The sequence below is a fragment of the Oncorhynchus kisutch genome, linkage group LG8 (genome assembly GCF_002021735.2).
Source record: "Oncorhynchus kisutch isolate 150728-3 linkage group LG8, Okis_V2, whole genome shotgun sequence".
Classification (NCBI taxonomy): Eukaryota; Metazoa; Chordata; class Actinopteri; order Salmoniformes; family Salmonidae; genus Oncorhynchus; species Oncorhynchus kisutch.
The window spans coordinates 62,618,300-62,632,649 of record NC_034181.2 but is presented as its reverse complement, the minus strand read 5'-3'; the positions used below and the strand labels follow the sequence as shown (position 1 = coordinate 62,632,649).

At 45.5% G+C, this 14,350-nt stretch overlaps 1 protein-coding gene across 23 annotated transcripts in view; it reads right to left on the bottom strand.

Moving 5' to 3' along the window:
• The window catches only part of LOC109895444 (tight junction protein ZO-1), a 150,442-nt gene that overhangs the window by 43,218 nt on the left and 92,874 nt on the right, over positions 1 to 14,350 (bottom strand). For 12 of the 23 annotated variants that reach the window (XM_031830796.1, XM_031830795.1, XM_031830800.1 and 9 more), the window contains 11 exons: positions 13,933 to 13,989; positions 10,944 to 11,068; positions 10,680 to 10,782; positions 10,159 to 10,492; positions 9,929 to 10,035; positions 8,885 to 9,053; positions 8,492 to 8,633; positions 4,237 to 4,373; positions 1,557 to 1,662; positions 1,263 to 1,416; positions 106 to 214 (listed from right to left, as the gene is read on the bottom strand). In XM_031830796.1, the coding sequence (XP_031686656.1) occupies positions 106 to 214; positions 1,263 to 1,416; positions 1,557 to 1,662; positions 4,237 to 4,373; positions 8,492 to 8,633; positions 8,885 to 9,053; positions 9,929 to 10,035; positions 10,159 to 10,492; positions 10,680 to 10,782; positions 10,944 to 11,068; positions 13,933 to 13,989 (1,543 nt within the window). The remainder of the gene's footprint in view (positions 1 to 105; positions 215 to 1,262; positions 1,417 to 1,556; positions 1,663 to 4,236; positions 4,374 to 8,491; positions 8,634 to 8,884; positions 9,054 to 9,928; positions 10,036 to 10,158; positions 10,493 to 10,679; positions 10,783 to 10,943; positions 11,069 to 13,932; positions 13,990 to 14,350) is intronic. The other 11 variants (XM_031830799.1, XM_020489126.2, XM_031830811.1 and 8 more) reach the window with 3 other exon arrangements.

Here is a 14,350-nt window from a genome sequence, read left to right as displayed (position 1 = left end):
TAAAATGTGTGTTTCTGTGCAAACTCAAATCTTTACTCTCTCTGACCCGGTCAAGATCGCAACGTTCATTTATCTAACATCTGTTGTTCCCCCAATGTTACTCACCATCCTTCTTCTTCTGGGCCAGAATGGTGACCTCTTCACCCCTGGGAAGGTCTAGGAGGAACAGCACAGCCTCCTCTCGGATGATGTTAGCAAAGTCTACGTTATTTACCTACAGAGAGGAGGGCGAGAGAAGAACAGAGACTTTCAGCGCTCCAGGGTTCAGGTCAGTCTACTTCCCCACCTCAACCCCTGCAGTCCCCAGCACAATACCACGTTTATTTACCCTGCTGCAGAGCCAGCGTTTGAACCAGGAACACATGGGGTTGAATCATAGAGAACAACCTTTATCCTCCTCAGAAAGGAGACTTCAAGTCTTTATCTCAACTAGTCACACTGTGAAGGCCAGGAAACACTCACAGGCTCCCTGCCCAGCGGTGGAAAACAACATCCTGGGCTGTGTCTGAAATGGCACCCTATTAACTATAGTGCACTACCTTTCCCTACATAGTGAAGAGGTCAAAAGTAGTGCACTATATCGTGAAAAGGGTGCCATTTGGGACACAATCCTGGAAGCCCACTCATAGGGAATCGCACAGAGTCTAGAGATGTGTTTGTACAGCAGGGAAGGAGGCTAGCAAAGAGGAGGAGTTAGCCCTCCCCACATACCACCTTGACCCTTACTGTGGTGTGGGAGGAACACAAAGCATGGTGTGTTTCGTTAAAATGTGTGGCTAGTGATAAACATGATTAAATGAATCCAACTCTGATATCAGAGGGGACTTCCATCAACAATACTTCAGACAGGGCCTGAGAACAACAACAACGACCTCTATTGTGCGGTTCAGAGTAAACAAAGGAAAGACAGAGAAGAGAAGAGCCAGGCGATGACCTCAGACTGATCCACCGCAATCACCATTTTCTATCTAACATCACTATGACCAGCGACCACACAGTAACACAAGGCTAGTGGGTCACATAGTTTCACAAAGTGTTTCCAACTAAGCGTGGGCAGCGATGAGACCGTTACCAGAACTACAGCAGATGTTCTCCAGCTAGTACAGAACATACCCTTTATCTACTGTGGGAAAAGAACACGTCAAACCACACATCCTGCGCACTTTCAAAAGAGAAAACTTTACAATGGCCTTGTTGACAAAAATGTGACAATCATACCCAACAGCTAATAATAATAAAATGTGTAAAGAAGATATTCTTACCCTGAGAATCTGGTCTCCTTCCTCTAGACCTTCCTTGGCAGCTGGGCTGTCCTCCAGGACTCCGGCTACAAAGATGCCCACGTCGTTCCCTCCGGCCAGCCTCAGGCCAACACTCTCCCCCTTCTTAAACTTCACCAGCTTCATACTCGGCCTGCTTGGGGAGTGGGCATCATACACAAACAGACATTTAGAGACACTACTGTTCTACAGGGAGCGATTACAAATCAGCAAATAACACGGTACTGAAATAAATGGAAACAATAACATGGCTTTAACAGGAGGACTGAGGGTTACCTGAGGATGCTGTCATCATGACCAGCGCTGGGCACTGGGGCGTCAGAGGGGCTGACTGGCAGGTCCACATCAGGCTGGCCAGGCTGGGCATACACTGGCTTTGGTTCTACAGGACCAACACACACACTTTGGTCACAAACTGATAGTATGATCACACACACATGTAAACACACTGACCTGGAATGTGAATGTAAAGATTATGACTACCTGAGTTAAGTTTAAATAGCTAATAGGTCAACATTACGTAACACTAGAGCAGGGCTTCATGAGAAACTCTGTTTTCCTGGGACCCAAGCTCATGAAAACATGACCCCTTCCGGGGGCCCTAAGCCAGATTTGGTTTGAGGGGCCCCCAGGTCTCACGGGCAAAATAAACTATATATACACAAAAGTATATGGATGGACAGCCCTTCAAATGAGTGGATTTGGCTATTTCAGCCACACCGGTTGCTGACAGGTGTATAAAATTGAGCACACAGCCATACAATCTCCATAGACGGGGCGGCAGGGTAGTCTAGTGGTTAGAGCGTTGGACTAGTAACCCGAAGGTTGCAAGTTCAAACCCCCGAGCTGACAAGGTACAACCTGTCGTTCTGCCCCTGAACAGGCAGTTAACCCACTGTTCCTAGGCCGTCATTGAAAATAAGAATTTGTTTAACTGACTTGCCTAGTTAAATAAAAATATTTTAAAAAAATAGACAAACATTGGCAGTAGAAGGGCCTTACTGAAGAGCTCAGTGATTTTCAACGTGGCACAGTCATAGAATGCCACCTTTAAGTGCTGTTATTGTGAAGTGGAAACATCTAGGAGCAACAACGGCTCGGCCGCGAAGTGGTAGGCCACAAAAGCTCAGAACGGGACCGCCGAGTGCTGAAGCACGTAAAAACGTCTGTCCTCGGTTGCAACATGCACTAGTGAGTTCCAAACTGCCTCTGGTAGCAATGTCAGCACAAGAACGGTTTGTCGGGAGCCTTATGAAATTGGTTTCCATGGCCGAGCAGCCGCACAGAAGCTCAAGAAGCTTTAAGATCAACAAGCGCAATGCCAAGCATCCGCTGGAGAGGTGAAAAGCTCGCCGCCATTGGACTCTGGAGCAGTGAAAACACGTTCTCTGGAGAAAAAAACACGTTCTCTTGAGAACCATGCCAGGAGAACACTACCTGCCCGAATGCATAGTGCCAACTGTAAAGTTTGGTGGAGGAGGAATAATGGTCTGGGCTGTTTTTCATGGTTCATGCTAGGTCCCATAGTTCCAGTGAAGGGAAATCTTAACGCTACAGCATACCATGATATTCTAGACAATTCTCTGGTTTCAAATTTGTGGCAACAGTTTGGGGAAGGCCCTTTCCTGTTTCAGCATGACAATGCCCCAGTGCACAAAGTGAGGTCCATACAGAAATGGTTTGTTGAGATGGTGTGGGAGACTTGACTGGCCTGCACAGAGCCCTGACCATCGAACACCTTTGGGATGAAATGGAACACCGACTGCGAGCCAGGCCTAATCACCCAACATCAAAGCCCGACCTCTCTAATGATGTTGTGGCTGAATGGAATCAAGACCCCTCTGAAATGTTCCAACATCTAGTGGAAGGCCTTCCCAGAAGAGTGGAGGCTGTTACAGCAGCAAAGGGGGGAACAACTCCATATTAATGCCCATGAATTTGCAATGAGATGTTCGATGAGCAGGTGTCCACATACTTTTGGTCATGTAGTGTATTTTAGTGGCCCCCCTCTTCACATTGGAGAGAAAATTTGAAGTTTTAAACTGAATTTCCTGCAATTCTACACATTTTTTGCCATGGGGTGTAGAGAAATCTTTGAAGTTTTAAAGCTACTTTCATGCAATTCTACATATTTTGCCATTACTTATGCCGTGTTAATATGATATTTGAGTGAGAGTGACAAACAAAATCAATGAGGGCCCCCTGGAGGTCAGGGCCCCTGGTCACGTGCCCTGTGTGTCTGGTCGGTATTCGTTTATGACAGTGGAGGCTGGTGGTAGGAACTATACGAGGTATGACTCATTGTAATGTCTGGAATGACGTGGTTTCCATATGTTTGATACTGTTCCATTTATTCCATTCCAGCCATATCAATGAGCCCATCCTCGTATAGCTCCTCCCAGCAGCCTCCTCTGGTTCATGATTACAAGTTTACTGTAGATAGCTGGCTAGACTAACTTAGCAATAAAAACAATTGGTAGCTGACATGGCTAATTGAGTGACTGTCAGTGACTGACAAAAGAGAACAATTGCTGATGCACAAACAAATGTCAATTTGTGAATTATACTATTCTAAGTCTCAACAGTAAGTTCAGACCCCGACTGTGTTCATAAATAAATAAAATGTATTTAAATAATATATATACATATGTATATTATTTAAATATAGATATATAGATATACTCTGACATGTCACAACCCACCATTAACATGTCTGTGACCCACTTTGAGTCGCGACCCATACTTTAAGAAAGGCTGCACTAGAGGAATGGACTAGAGTACTATGGACTGGGCTTTTCTGATATGTGGGACAAGGAGTACAGAGTGCATTCCAATCCAGGGCAGAGGAGAGGGGGAAGCAGAGAGGGCACAGTAGAGAGGAGTGTCAAGGCCTGTTTTGGTTCAGGCAGTTAGACAGGTGGAGGCAGCTGTGGAGGCAGCAGGGGCCCTGACTGACCTGGCAGCGGGGGCAGTTTGTCCTCTCTGGCCAGTGGCTGGTCGCTGATGGCCTGGATTAGGGCCTCCTGGGAACCTTTAACAGGAGTCGACATCACCCCGGGCTTGGAAATCCTCTCCTCATCTCGACTTCTGTGGCTAGAAAAAGAAACAGTTGATTATTTATTTTGGGTTTGTTCATTATTTCCTTTGTAGGCCTACACAGTGAGATGAAGAATGGTAGCAATTATGAAGAGAGAACAGAAAGGTAGATGGATGAACCCTGTGTCTAATTAAAAAATATAAAGTATAGGAGACAAAACAATGTAGCATGACCTCTGCACCATCTCCACAGAGGGGTTCTGTTCTATAAAACTAATAAGAGCTTCCTGCACAGGCTGTGTTGGGAAGGTCCTGCTGTTTTAGCCCTGGGACGTAGCTACGGTGATGGAGTGTGTGTGATCTGTGTGTGTTGTTATGAGAGCGCCGTATTACTGACATCACAGCATGGAATGAGTGATAAGGCATTAGGAACAGTCAAGAACGGCTAAAACTATAAGCAGTTAAAAAGGACGGCCGTCTTCCTCTCAAACTATATTAATAGGGTCAGGACCTAGTCTCTGCTGGCCCTGGTTTCACCTCGGCATTGACTGCATCAGCAGCAGAGCAGACTCCAGGTGCTTTCAGCTGTGTGGTCTAGAGACTGTCCTCTCAACCCTACAGTATCACTAACAACCACACAGAGACCAGAAACACTAAATCAGTCATACCGAAGCAGACATTTTTCTAAAATGTTTTGATTGAGAACTGTGTGCATTACAAATGATTCATTCCATTTCCCTTCTCAACCTTCTAACCAAACCACAGCAGCAGTACTGTATACCTGCCAGAGCCAGTCCCAGCTCACGGCAGCCAGGCACTGAGTGTTCAGATCAGATGTGTGAATGCCGTGCTCCGTCTCCGCAGCTCTACTCGGCTGTTTCTAAGAACAATGGGCGAATTCCAGCCTGGTCACGTGACCCCGAAGCTGGCATCCAGCAGCTTTTTACACGAATGAAGCGGTAAGCTGCACTACAGCCTGACTGTGTCCCCATCTTACACCCAGCGCTCACTCGCTCTCCCTCACACAGGACTTTAACAGGATAACATGCACTCACGTCCCAAAGACAAAACCAGTCTCAAACAACAGCAAAACGTGTTGGCTTGAAAAGTGAAATGGTGACCCTTGCATTTCTAGTATTCCATTTCCTGTCTCTGTGAGAACAAATGAAAACACTCCATCAAACGTCTCCCATTACAATTATTCAACAGTGGAATTCCAGATAATGTATTTAAAGTTCAGAGTAGAGTGTAGAGAAAGACATTAAAAAGGGCTGCAGGGCAGTCTGCGTTGCAAGGGATGAATTTCAACAAAGCTATAATCGCCTGTCTATTTGTCTGTCCGTCCGTCAGTCAGAGAGGGCATGTTGGCCTGTCCTGGCACCGCCCCTGTCCTCCCTGCCCTGTCCTGGAGGCAGCATATCAACTAAACATAAATCCCTACGTACTGCTTTCACCTTGCCTCCCTCCCTCCCTCCTTTCTCTCCTTTTCGAAACACAACAGTACACAAGGACCAAAGCACAAATCTGCAATCTGTTTCTTATTTCCTCCTGTGGCATCAATCAAAGGTTACGCTGTATAAATGGACATCGCAACACAATAATCTTGTTGTGATAAAATGTGTTTTGCATCATGCAAAGAGGGATACTTTTATTTTTTAATTCCCACAGACCCCTGTCAAAACATCCATCTAAAATGGGACAGTTGCACAGCTTTTTTTATTGTGTTGTTTGAGGAAAATCCCTTACAAAACCAAATGCAGGAGGCTAACAGTTCACAGTTCAATCACAAAGACGTTTTTTATTTCACCTTTATTTATACAGGTAAGTCAATTAGTCAAGTCTTGATTACAATGACGACCTGATTCCATATTAGGGAATGGTTTCTCACAGGGACAAGGGAAACATTTAACTATAGAGAAAACCTCAACTCTGTGAACCATCTGATTCTGGGGCAAATCTCTGTGGGAAGCGTGTCAAATTCCTGCCTGGCCTCCTGCATAGCTAATACATAATGTGATGACTACTGCATGCATACTGGTCTGGTTATAGCCAATCCCTGCTGACACTCACCATTTAGTCCCTCTTGACTGACATTCATAAAGAGCAAACAGAGTAGGGCTTAGAACTAAACTACCAACATTCAAACCAAGTGCTCAAGGCTCAGGAATACAACATATATTATGCTACTCATTGTGTATGTACAAGAAGACAAGTAACACTAATTCAAAATCCCCAAACCTAAAGGCTAACTCTGGAAAGAAAACAAGACAGAAAGAGCGATGTAGATCAGTAGTACTAAACTAAGTACTAGCCTAAACTCTAGGATGGTCTCAACAACTACTGGCAGGGTGTTTTTGTGACATTGTGACACTTACAGTGGGAGTATTCTGTGTAAGAATGTCCCTGCGTTCCTGCATTGAGACAAGAATTGTTATTCCACAGTATTGTTGACAGTTATATTGGGGCTGATTTACGGCAATTGGTTACTGGAGTGGCTTGGTGACAAACAGGCAGCTGTAAATCACTAACAATTGGTCCCTCCAGATATCTAGCATCTATCTAGCCAGGCATTCATTCATCCCAGCCTCTGATGACGAATTGACTTTAATGCCATTACACAATGTTCTCCACTGCCTCAAGTGGGTACTAAGTTTTCCATGGAGTTGTTGATTTGCCATTCATCTGATTCCATATGGGTTGACAGGGCTTGGGGTTTAGACCCAGAGCATTGAGGAGAGACCAGTACCACTACGAAGTACCAACCAACCGGCTGTCCGTTTTCCCATTTCAGATCAATGCTACAGCTGCTTATTTGCATTAATGCCATCATATCAGGATGTCTACAAAACACTACAGCAGCACTGAGGAGGGAGCTAACGACAGGTACAAACACAGAGTGCTCAGCAACTACAGGGGGCTACGGGATGCTAAATCTATGTGAAATCTCTGTCAAATAAATAGGACTGTTCACTGCGATTCAAAAAGGACAGAACCAATGCTGGCAGAATCTGAAATGAGTAGTGCCTTTTCAGGTATCTGACCCTCCATACATGTGCTCTGCAGCAGAAACAGCCACACCAGGAAAGGGAATAGAGGACATGGTAGAGTTTGGAAACAGAACACTTGACTTGAGTTGTGTAGTGTTTCGTTTTGAATCCAGGGCTTTCTCTCTACAGACCCTCTCCTCCAGGGCCCAGAGCCTTTCCGCTCGACACACGAGCTCCATCTGGGCAATCCATCCTCATCCTGGTTAATTGCTGTGATACGGCAGGCAGGCCGTGTGATCAGAAACCAGCAGCAGCCTTTCCTTACACAGCTCTATCCCTCCCTCCAGCCCCTCTGGCGTCAACACACTACATACAGTCAGCCCGGCTAACAGCGCCAAGCCTCCTGTCCAATCTGAGAGGAACTGTCAAGCCGCACTCAGTCAAGGCAACTCATCTACTGGTCTACTTCTCTGTCTAGCGACTATCTACTTAGTCAGCTACGCAGGCAGCTATGCAGGCAAGCCAGTCGCCACTACTTAATGTCTGTCAAAGCCGGTTACTGCATCTCTCCACTGCTTTCCATGCAAACTTACTTTAGCCTCCAACTGAGGAGATCGAAAGAGAAAATTGTGCAACAGAGGAAAGAAACAAGACATTCAAATGACCGGAAAATGGGAGAAATGAGGCACATGTTAATATTTAGACAGTTTATCAAATATATAGTTATCATTGTACTGACTGAGGCTCTGGCCCATTCCAGGCTGGTGGTTTCCTTTAGGTTGTGATGAGTTATTATGGACACTGTATAGAGGGAGACTATATGGTGAGCTATAGGGAGGGGTGCAAGGGACGGGACATCGATGTGAAAAAGCATCAATATCCTCTCCTCTGCCTCTCTGTGACCTCTGACCCCTACAGCAGGTCATTATGGCACTGCTGGGCTCATAGAGCCACATATTTCTGTTTTATTCATCCTGTGTCTTCATTATCAACTGATTTATACACAGCCCTCTAGAAGTGCTGGTGATTAACACTAACTAACCACTTATGGGCTTTAACATGATGCACGATGAGGCTTGAGTTGCAGCCCTGTGGGTGTCTGTGTGATGTGTATGACAGCTGTCCCATGACGATTGTGTAATATGTGTGTGTGTGTGTGTGTGTGTGTAGCGTGTGTGTTTTCTTTACCTGCCATTGCTGATCTGCCGTGGTGAGTGTCGGGAGGGGTCCGAGGGCTCAGACCGGGTAGGGGAGCGGGATCGACTGCCTCGTGCTCGATCATGGGATCGAGAGGAATGGTCTGAGGTCAGTGAATGAATTTCTGAAATGTCTGTGAGAGCAAAGTGGTGTTTAATATGGCGATTGAACCATTGAAAAAGAGATTGAAAAAGAGAGAGAAATCAGTAGAAAAAGGATTAAGTAGTAAGTTTTCCTTTTCAGATACCTCTGGGAAATTGCACCCTCATAAAATCATGCCATATTGTGAGCTAAACAAAACGGTGTTAATCAATATGAGGTTGTTAAAACACAAGATTGATTGAGGTTACCGTCCTGTAGAGAACGCACAGAGCTCCATCTCACCGTCTCGGTCGGAGTTGTTGCCGGAGGGAATGCTGTCGTCCATATCGGGGATGTTGAGCAACGTGGCTCTGTCGTCTCTCTGCACCACCATCTTTAACTTGCCCTTTGACCTCTCGATCAGCTTCTTAGCATCTATTAATGACAGGTTTTCGGTCACTGTGCCGTTAATCTGGGAGAAAAAAAAAGAGAGGCTGTTTAAGGAAGGATTCCTTCTCATCATTGTACAGTTTAACTTTGGACTCGTGTAACAGCACACATACGCCAAAGCCATACCTGTCCATGGAGTAAAAGATATATAATGACGTTTAAAAATGTCTGCTATGCTTTAGCAAATGTTTCACAGTGCTTTACGTATGGTCACTTGCTGTGAGAGATTGAACATACCATCATACAATATTGCATAAAAATGAAATCACCACTCCTTGTTTAAATGTTTATACGGGAAGGCTAAAGTCCCACAACCACACGTTATCCCTCTTTCCTGTACACGCTTTCATAGTTACTACACTTGTAAGACTTGAGATCTATACAAGGACTTTTTTTGAACATAGGACAGTCAGAATCCAGGGTCTACATTCGTGTGATGAGGTAGATCTTTCCCATCAGCGACCCGACTAGTCAGGAACCAAAGAGAGTGATGGAATGCATGGAATGCTTGGTTACTGAGAAGCACACGAATGAACTTTGAACTCACATTACAGGCATCTCTCTCAGAGGGGACATATAAAACAGAGGCTAGAATGACTAGATGTCACAGTGAAACGGTGTGTTGGGTTGATGAAGTTCGTGTGAAGGTGTGACATTGTATATCCCTCCCCTCTCTAACTCTTTGTGAGGCCCTGGCAACCTTCCAATATTTACACTAGCTTATTAGTGAATGCAGGCCCAAAATATTGCCTCATGGGAAGTGGTATGCTTAGTATATCTCTGCTCTGCATCTCAGTCCCCGTTTCTTTGAGTGCCGTCCCAGGATTTGAACCGGTGGCATTCCCACTCCAGGTCATCGTGCATAAGGACCAGCTCCATCATGTCTCTGGTTCTCACCTTCAGCACCACGTCTCCCTCCTGGATGTTTCCGTCCCGTGCTGCCAGGCTCTCTGGGGAGATGTCCTTCACAAAGATGTGGCTGGCTAAACGCAGACCATACTCTACTTTGAACAACAAAAACAAAACAATATTAGCAGAGCCCTGTGCAATACCACACCTTAAACTGTAGGGTCAAACTGACAACGCAAAAGAAAGACCTAAGCTGGACATTGACCTAAGCTGCCCACCTTCATTCTTGCGGGACTTGACAAGGGTGACTTTGGCGGGGCGGGACGGTGTAGAGGAGCCTTGGGATCGGCCAGAGTGGGGTGAGATGCTCCTCTCTCGCGAGGCACTGTGTTCCCGCCGGCTGCTGTTGCTGCGTTCACGCTCGCGGTCATTCGTCCGCCTGCTGGCCGTGCCGCCGCTCGCCGCGCCATAGGCGCTGGTGGGCCCGCTGCGGCCGCTGTGCTGCTCGTAACCATCGTCTTCATCAGTGTCCTCTTCCTCGTGCTCGGACATAGTCTCCCTGTCCCCCGGGCGAGACACCGGGATCTGAACCTTTCGTTTTCTTCGGATCGTCTGTGGGGGAAAGAAAGGGACATAATGTCATTCTCGACCACCTGAAATGACCTCTTATCAACTCAATGAAGTGAGAAACGTGTCTAAATCCCTGGGATGACATTCATAGTACATTCATGTATTTGCCGAGGGCCATAACGTTAAGGTTAGCCTGTTGTTCATTCCTCTGAGGAATACAACAACTCACTATTTTTGCGTTCTTTCCACTCTTCCGAAGCTGCTGCACTGCGTACGCATGCTCTACGTTGTCCATGGACACTGCGTTGACCATTACCACACGGTCATTTTCCCTGGAAGGAGAAGAGAAACAAGGAGGCTCAATCACGGTCAGGATCTACATTGACCACTCCCAAATCAAGACCATAGCGGTAACATATAGGGCTGGTTCCCCAGACACAGATTAAGGCTCGTGCTGAACTAAAAATCATGCTCACAGAAAATCTGCACTTACGATAAGAGTCCTTCTGCTGGGCCTCCCTTCAGGACGTCGGAGATGACAATGGAAGTCTCACCACTCTGGAAGTGAGGGTTGTCCCGGCCCCCTGAGATGGCTATGCCAAACCCAAACCCTGGGGCCTGCACACGTCACACACACACACACAACAGAAGTTGGAGAGGACATGAGGTCTGGGACAACAGTGTATGTTTTCTTCATTTCTTCCATCTGTGAGTTTTTTGCCTGAATGCAATTGATGAACATAATACTGTACACATTAGACTACATAGCTCATACTTCCTCAGTTCAGTTAGCGTAGCAGATCCGATACATAGGAAAACACCCACAGCTACTCTAAACTCTAGTCATTCTATTTAAGTTAAAAGGAAGCAACCACCAACCATCCCTTCATATAGCCTAGCTATAGCAAAATGATTAGTGTGTGTTATGACCATGGTTGGACATCACACACACACACAGAGAGACACAGAGAGAGAGAGAGAGAGAGAGAGAGAGAGAGAGAGAGAGAGAGAGAGAGAGAGACAGAGAGAGAGACAGAGGGACAGAGAGACGTGTCTGGCACAGTGATCTGATCTGCTCTGGTCTCTCTCCTCTCTAGTCAGTCTGTCACCTCTGACTGGAGCCTCCATTATCTTTTTTCCCTCCATTATCACAGCCAGCCTGACTCTGTCCTGACTCCTGATCTCCTGGCAAATGGCCAGGCCAGGACGCCACTCAGGACTGGAGACTGAGAGGAGAGACACTTATAATAACCCTGATGGTGATCCGCTCGCTGGCACAACCACACATTGACTGCATGCCTCTAGCCTGGTCCCAGATCTGTTAGTGTCGTAGAGCCAACTCCTATGGTCGTTATGTTATTAAACATTGCACCCCTCCAGACAGCCAATGAGATAATCCATGTCAACACATCACCTGTTTCACTAGTCTAGTCCTGAGAGTGTATGTCATTGAAAAGTGTAAACACAAAAAAACTTAATAGCATGCTTACCACAGTGCAATCATGGAGTAAACTAATTTAAGTGGTAGGCCTATACCAGTGTAAGTGGGATAATAATATGGTTTTGGAAAGGGAGCGGGTGGTGCCAGAGTTATGCCTTCACCACTGTCGTGAATCTACTCCTGTTGCAGTAGTTTTGCTTTCCAATGGTCTAGTGTAGGGGTTTCTTAAACTATTTCAGCCTGGGACCAAATTAGAAATTCTCTGTTTCCTGGGACCAAAGCTCCTGAAAACATGCTCCCAAGGGGGCCCTAAGCGAGATTTGGTTCAGGGGGCCCACCTCAAGTTTCACGCAATTGTACACATTTGCCATGGGGCGTAGAGAAAACGTGTCTGTTTTGAAGCAAGTTTTATGCAATTGTACACATTTTGCCATGACTTATGCCATGTTGATAGACTATCTGAGTGGGAGTGAATAACAAAATCAATTTTTTATATATGCCCGTAACCGGCAGCATGCCGACCCGTTCCCTGTCCTGTCTCTTAAACAATGAGAATACAGTGTTCTACCCCCCTACCCCTAGTGCATTTGACCAATGAAAACAAGGCATCTCACACACCAATTAATTAAAACGTCGTTCAGATCATAAACATACTTGAATATATCCCAGCACATATCTCAATGACTGTGCTAAGCCATGCTTAATGAATAACTAGACTTTGGGGATATGAACATTTATGTCCCTCTCGAGAAAAGCTATTAGAGCACTACCCGTACCATTCATTAACTATGCGCTCCAACGCACCCCACCTGCCAGTCAATTCTCTGAACAGGAAGTGAACAGATCCCTCTCCGATAAACAAGGAAATGCAAGGTAATCAATCATACACATTCCTGATGATCTACCTTTACGTTTTAATTAGTAAACGGTATCACATTGTACTTTCGATCACTTAATGTACGACCAGAAACAGCCTATATTAAATCGGGAGACGCACAACAAGAGTTTGCCGCCGAACCAACGGCCGTTGCTCCCAAATCAAACTCTTAAAACACTGTTTCTCACCTTTTACAGGTGACCAGCAACAATCAAGAGGACTTTTCTAACGCACATTATTATCAATAAGTAAATGTGCTTCTCATCAACTGTAAATCATCATCAGTGTCTGGTTATTTAACATTTCTTTAAATCAAGTGATGGAGGACATGGGACGATCATCACTGTGAATGACATGTCAAGAGAAACACTGCTGATGCACAACCACATGTAGAAATTGCACCTTGTGTATTTTACTATTCTAACTCTCATCAGGAAAAAAAAGAATTGGCAACATTGTACACTGGTCAGCAAATTTTAATTCTAATCAAAAAAGTTGTAAATCCATGGATTTAAAAAATGAAATAAAACATTTTAAAAGCTAATATTTATATAGGGTACTAATGGTGATGGACAGAAAAAGAAATTGCTACAGTTAGATATCAGGATATTATTTTGGACGATATATCGTATCTTTTTTGACAATATCGTAATACTGTTTAATTTAGTTTAGTTACTTTTGCACACTTATTTCCATGACTACATTTCTCATGGCTCTCTCTCATCCCTCTGCAGCAGACACATGGTGAGCAATATGTTTGGACCATGGAATCATAATAAAATCACAGTATTGAATCGGTCCCAAAGTATCGCGATAATATCGTATCGTGAGGTCACTGGCAACTCCCAGCCTTAGGCACTCACAGACTAGTTCATGTGTAGTCCACACAGCATACAGTATTCCCTGTGATCCTGGAGAGCCATGGGGCTGGCTTGCCTACAGGAAGAGAAGAGAAACACACAGGAAGAGGACGCTACATAGCCCTCTTCCTCACCACAGCTTCCTGACATCTGTATGCTGGGCCCATTGTGTGTTTCATCACTTCCTGATCCTGCAGCTGGCCTTCCCGGCACTGAGAGAGAGGGATGATGATGTAGGGATGGAGAGGGCTACATAGGAATGGGGAGGAGAAGGAGAGAGTAACGGAGAGAGGTAAACACTTACCCTGTGAAGGGTCACTGTGTGCTGTTCCCATATTACAGTTTCCTCCATCGCTGCACTCTAAGACAGGGAGAGAGAGAGAGAGGTGTCACTAACATCATTAGGGTAATGAGGGTAAGCAGTTAACACTGTGATAATCACCATTCCAAAACAGGGTAAAAGTCCACGGGAGGTAATGTATTTAGTGCCAGTGTAAAAAACAATAATCCAAAAAGTACGGATTTTCTTCTAAAGGCTGACAGAGATTGAACTTGTGGTAGACCTCGGAGTGTCTTTGGGTGGTTGGATACTCAGTCACGGTTTTAAAAGCTTATCATGTGCTCTCTCCGTTTGCAGAGCACTTTTGATGGTCTGGGTTTCATGCTGAGAGAAGAGGGGGCGGAGGCTGCCTGGAGGGCAATGCTCTTTACCAGGTACCCAG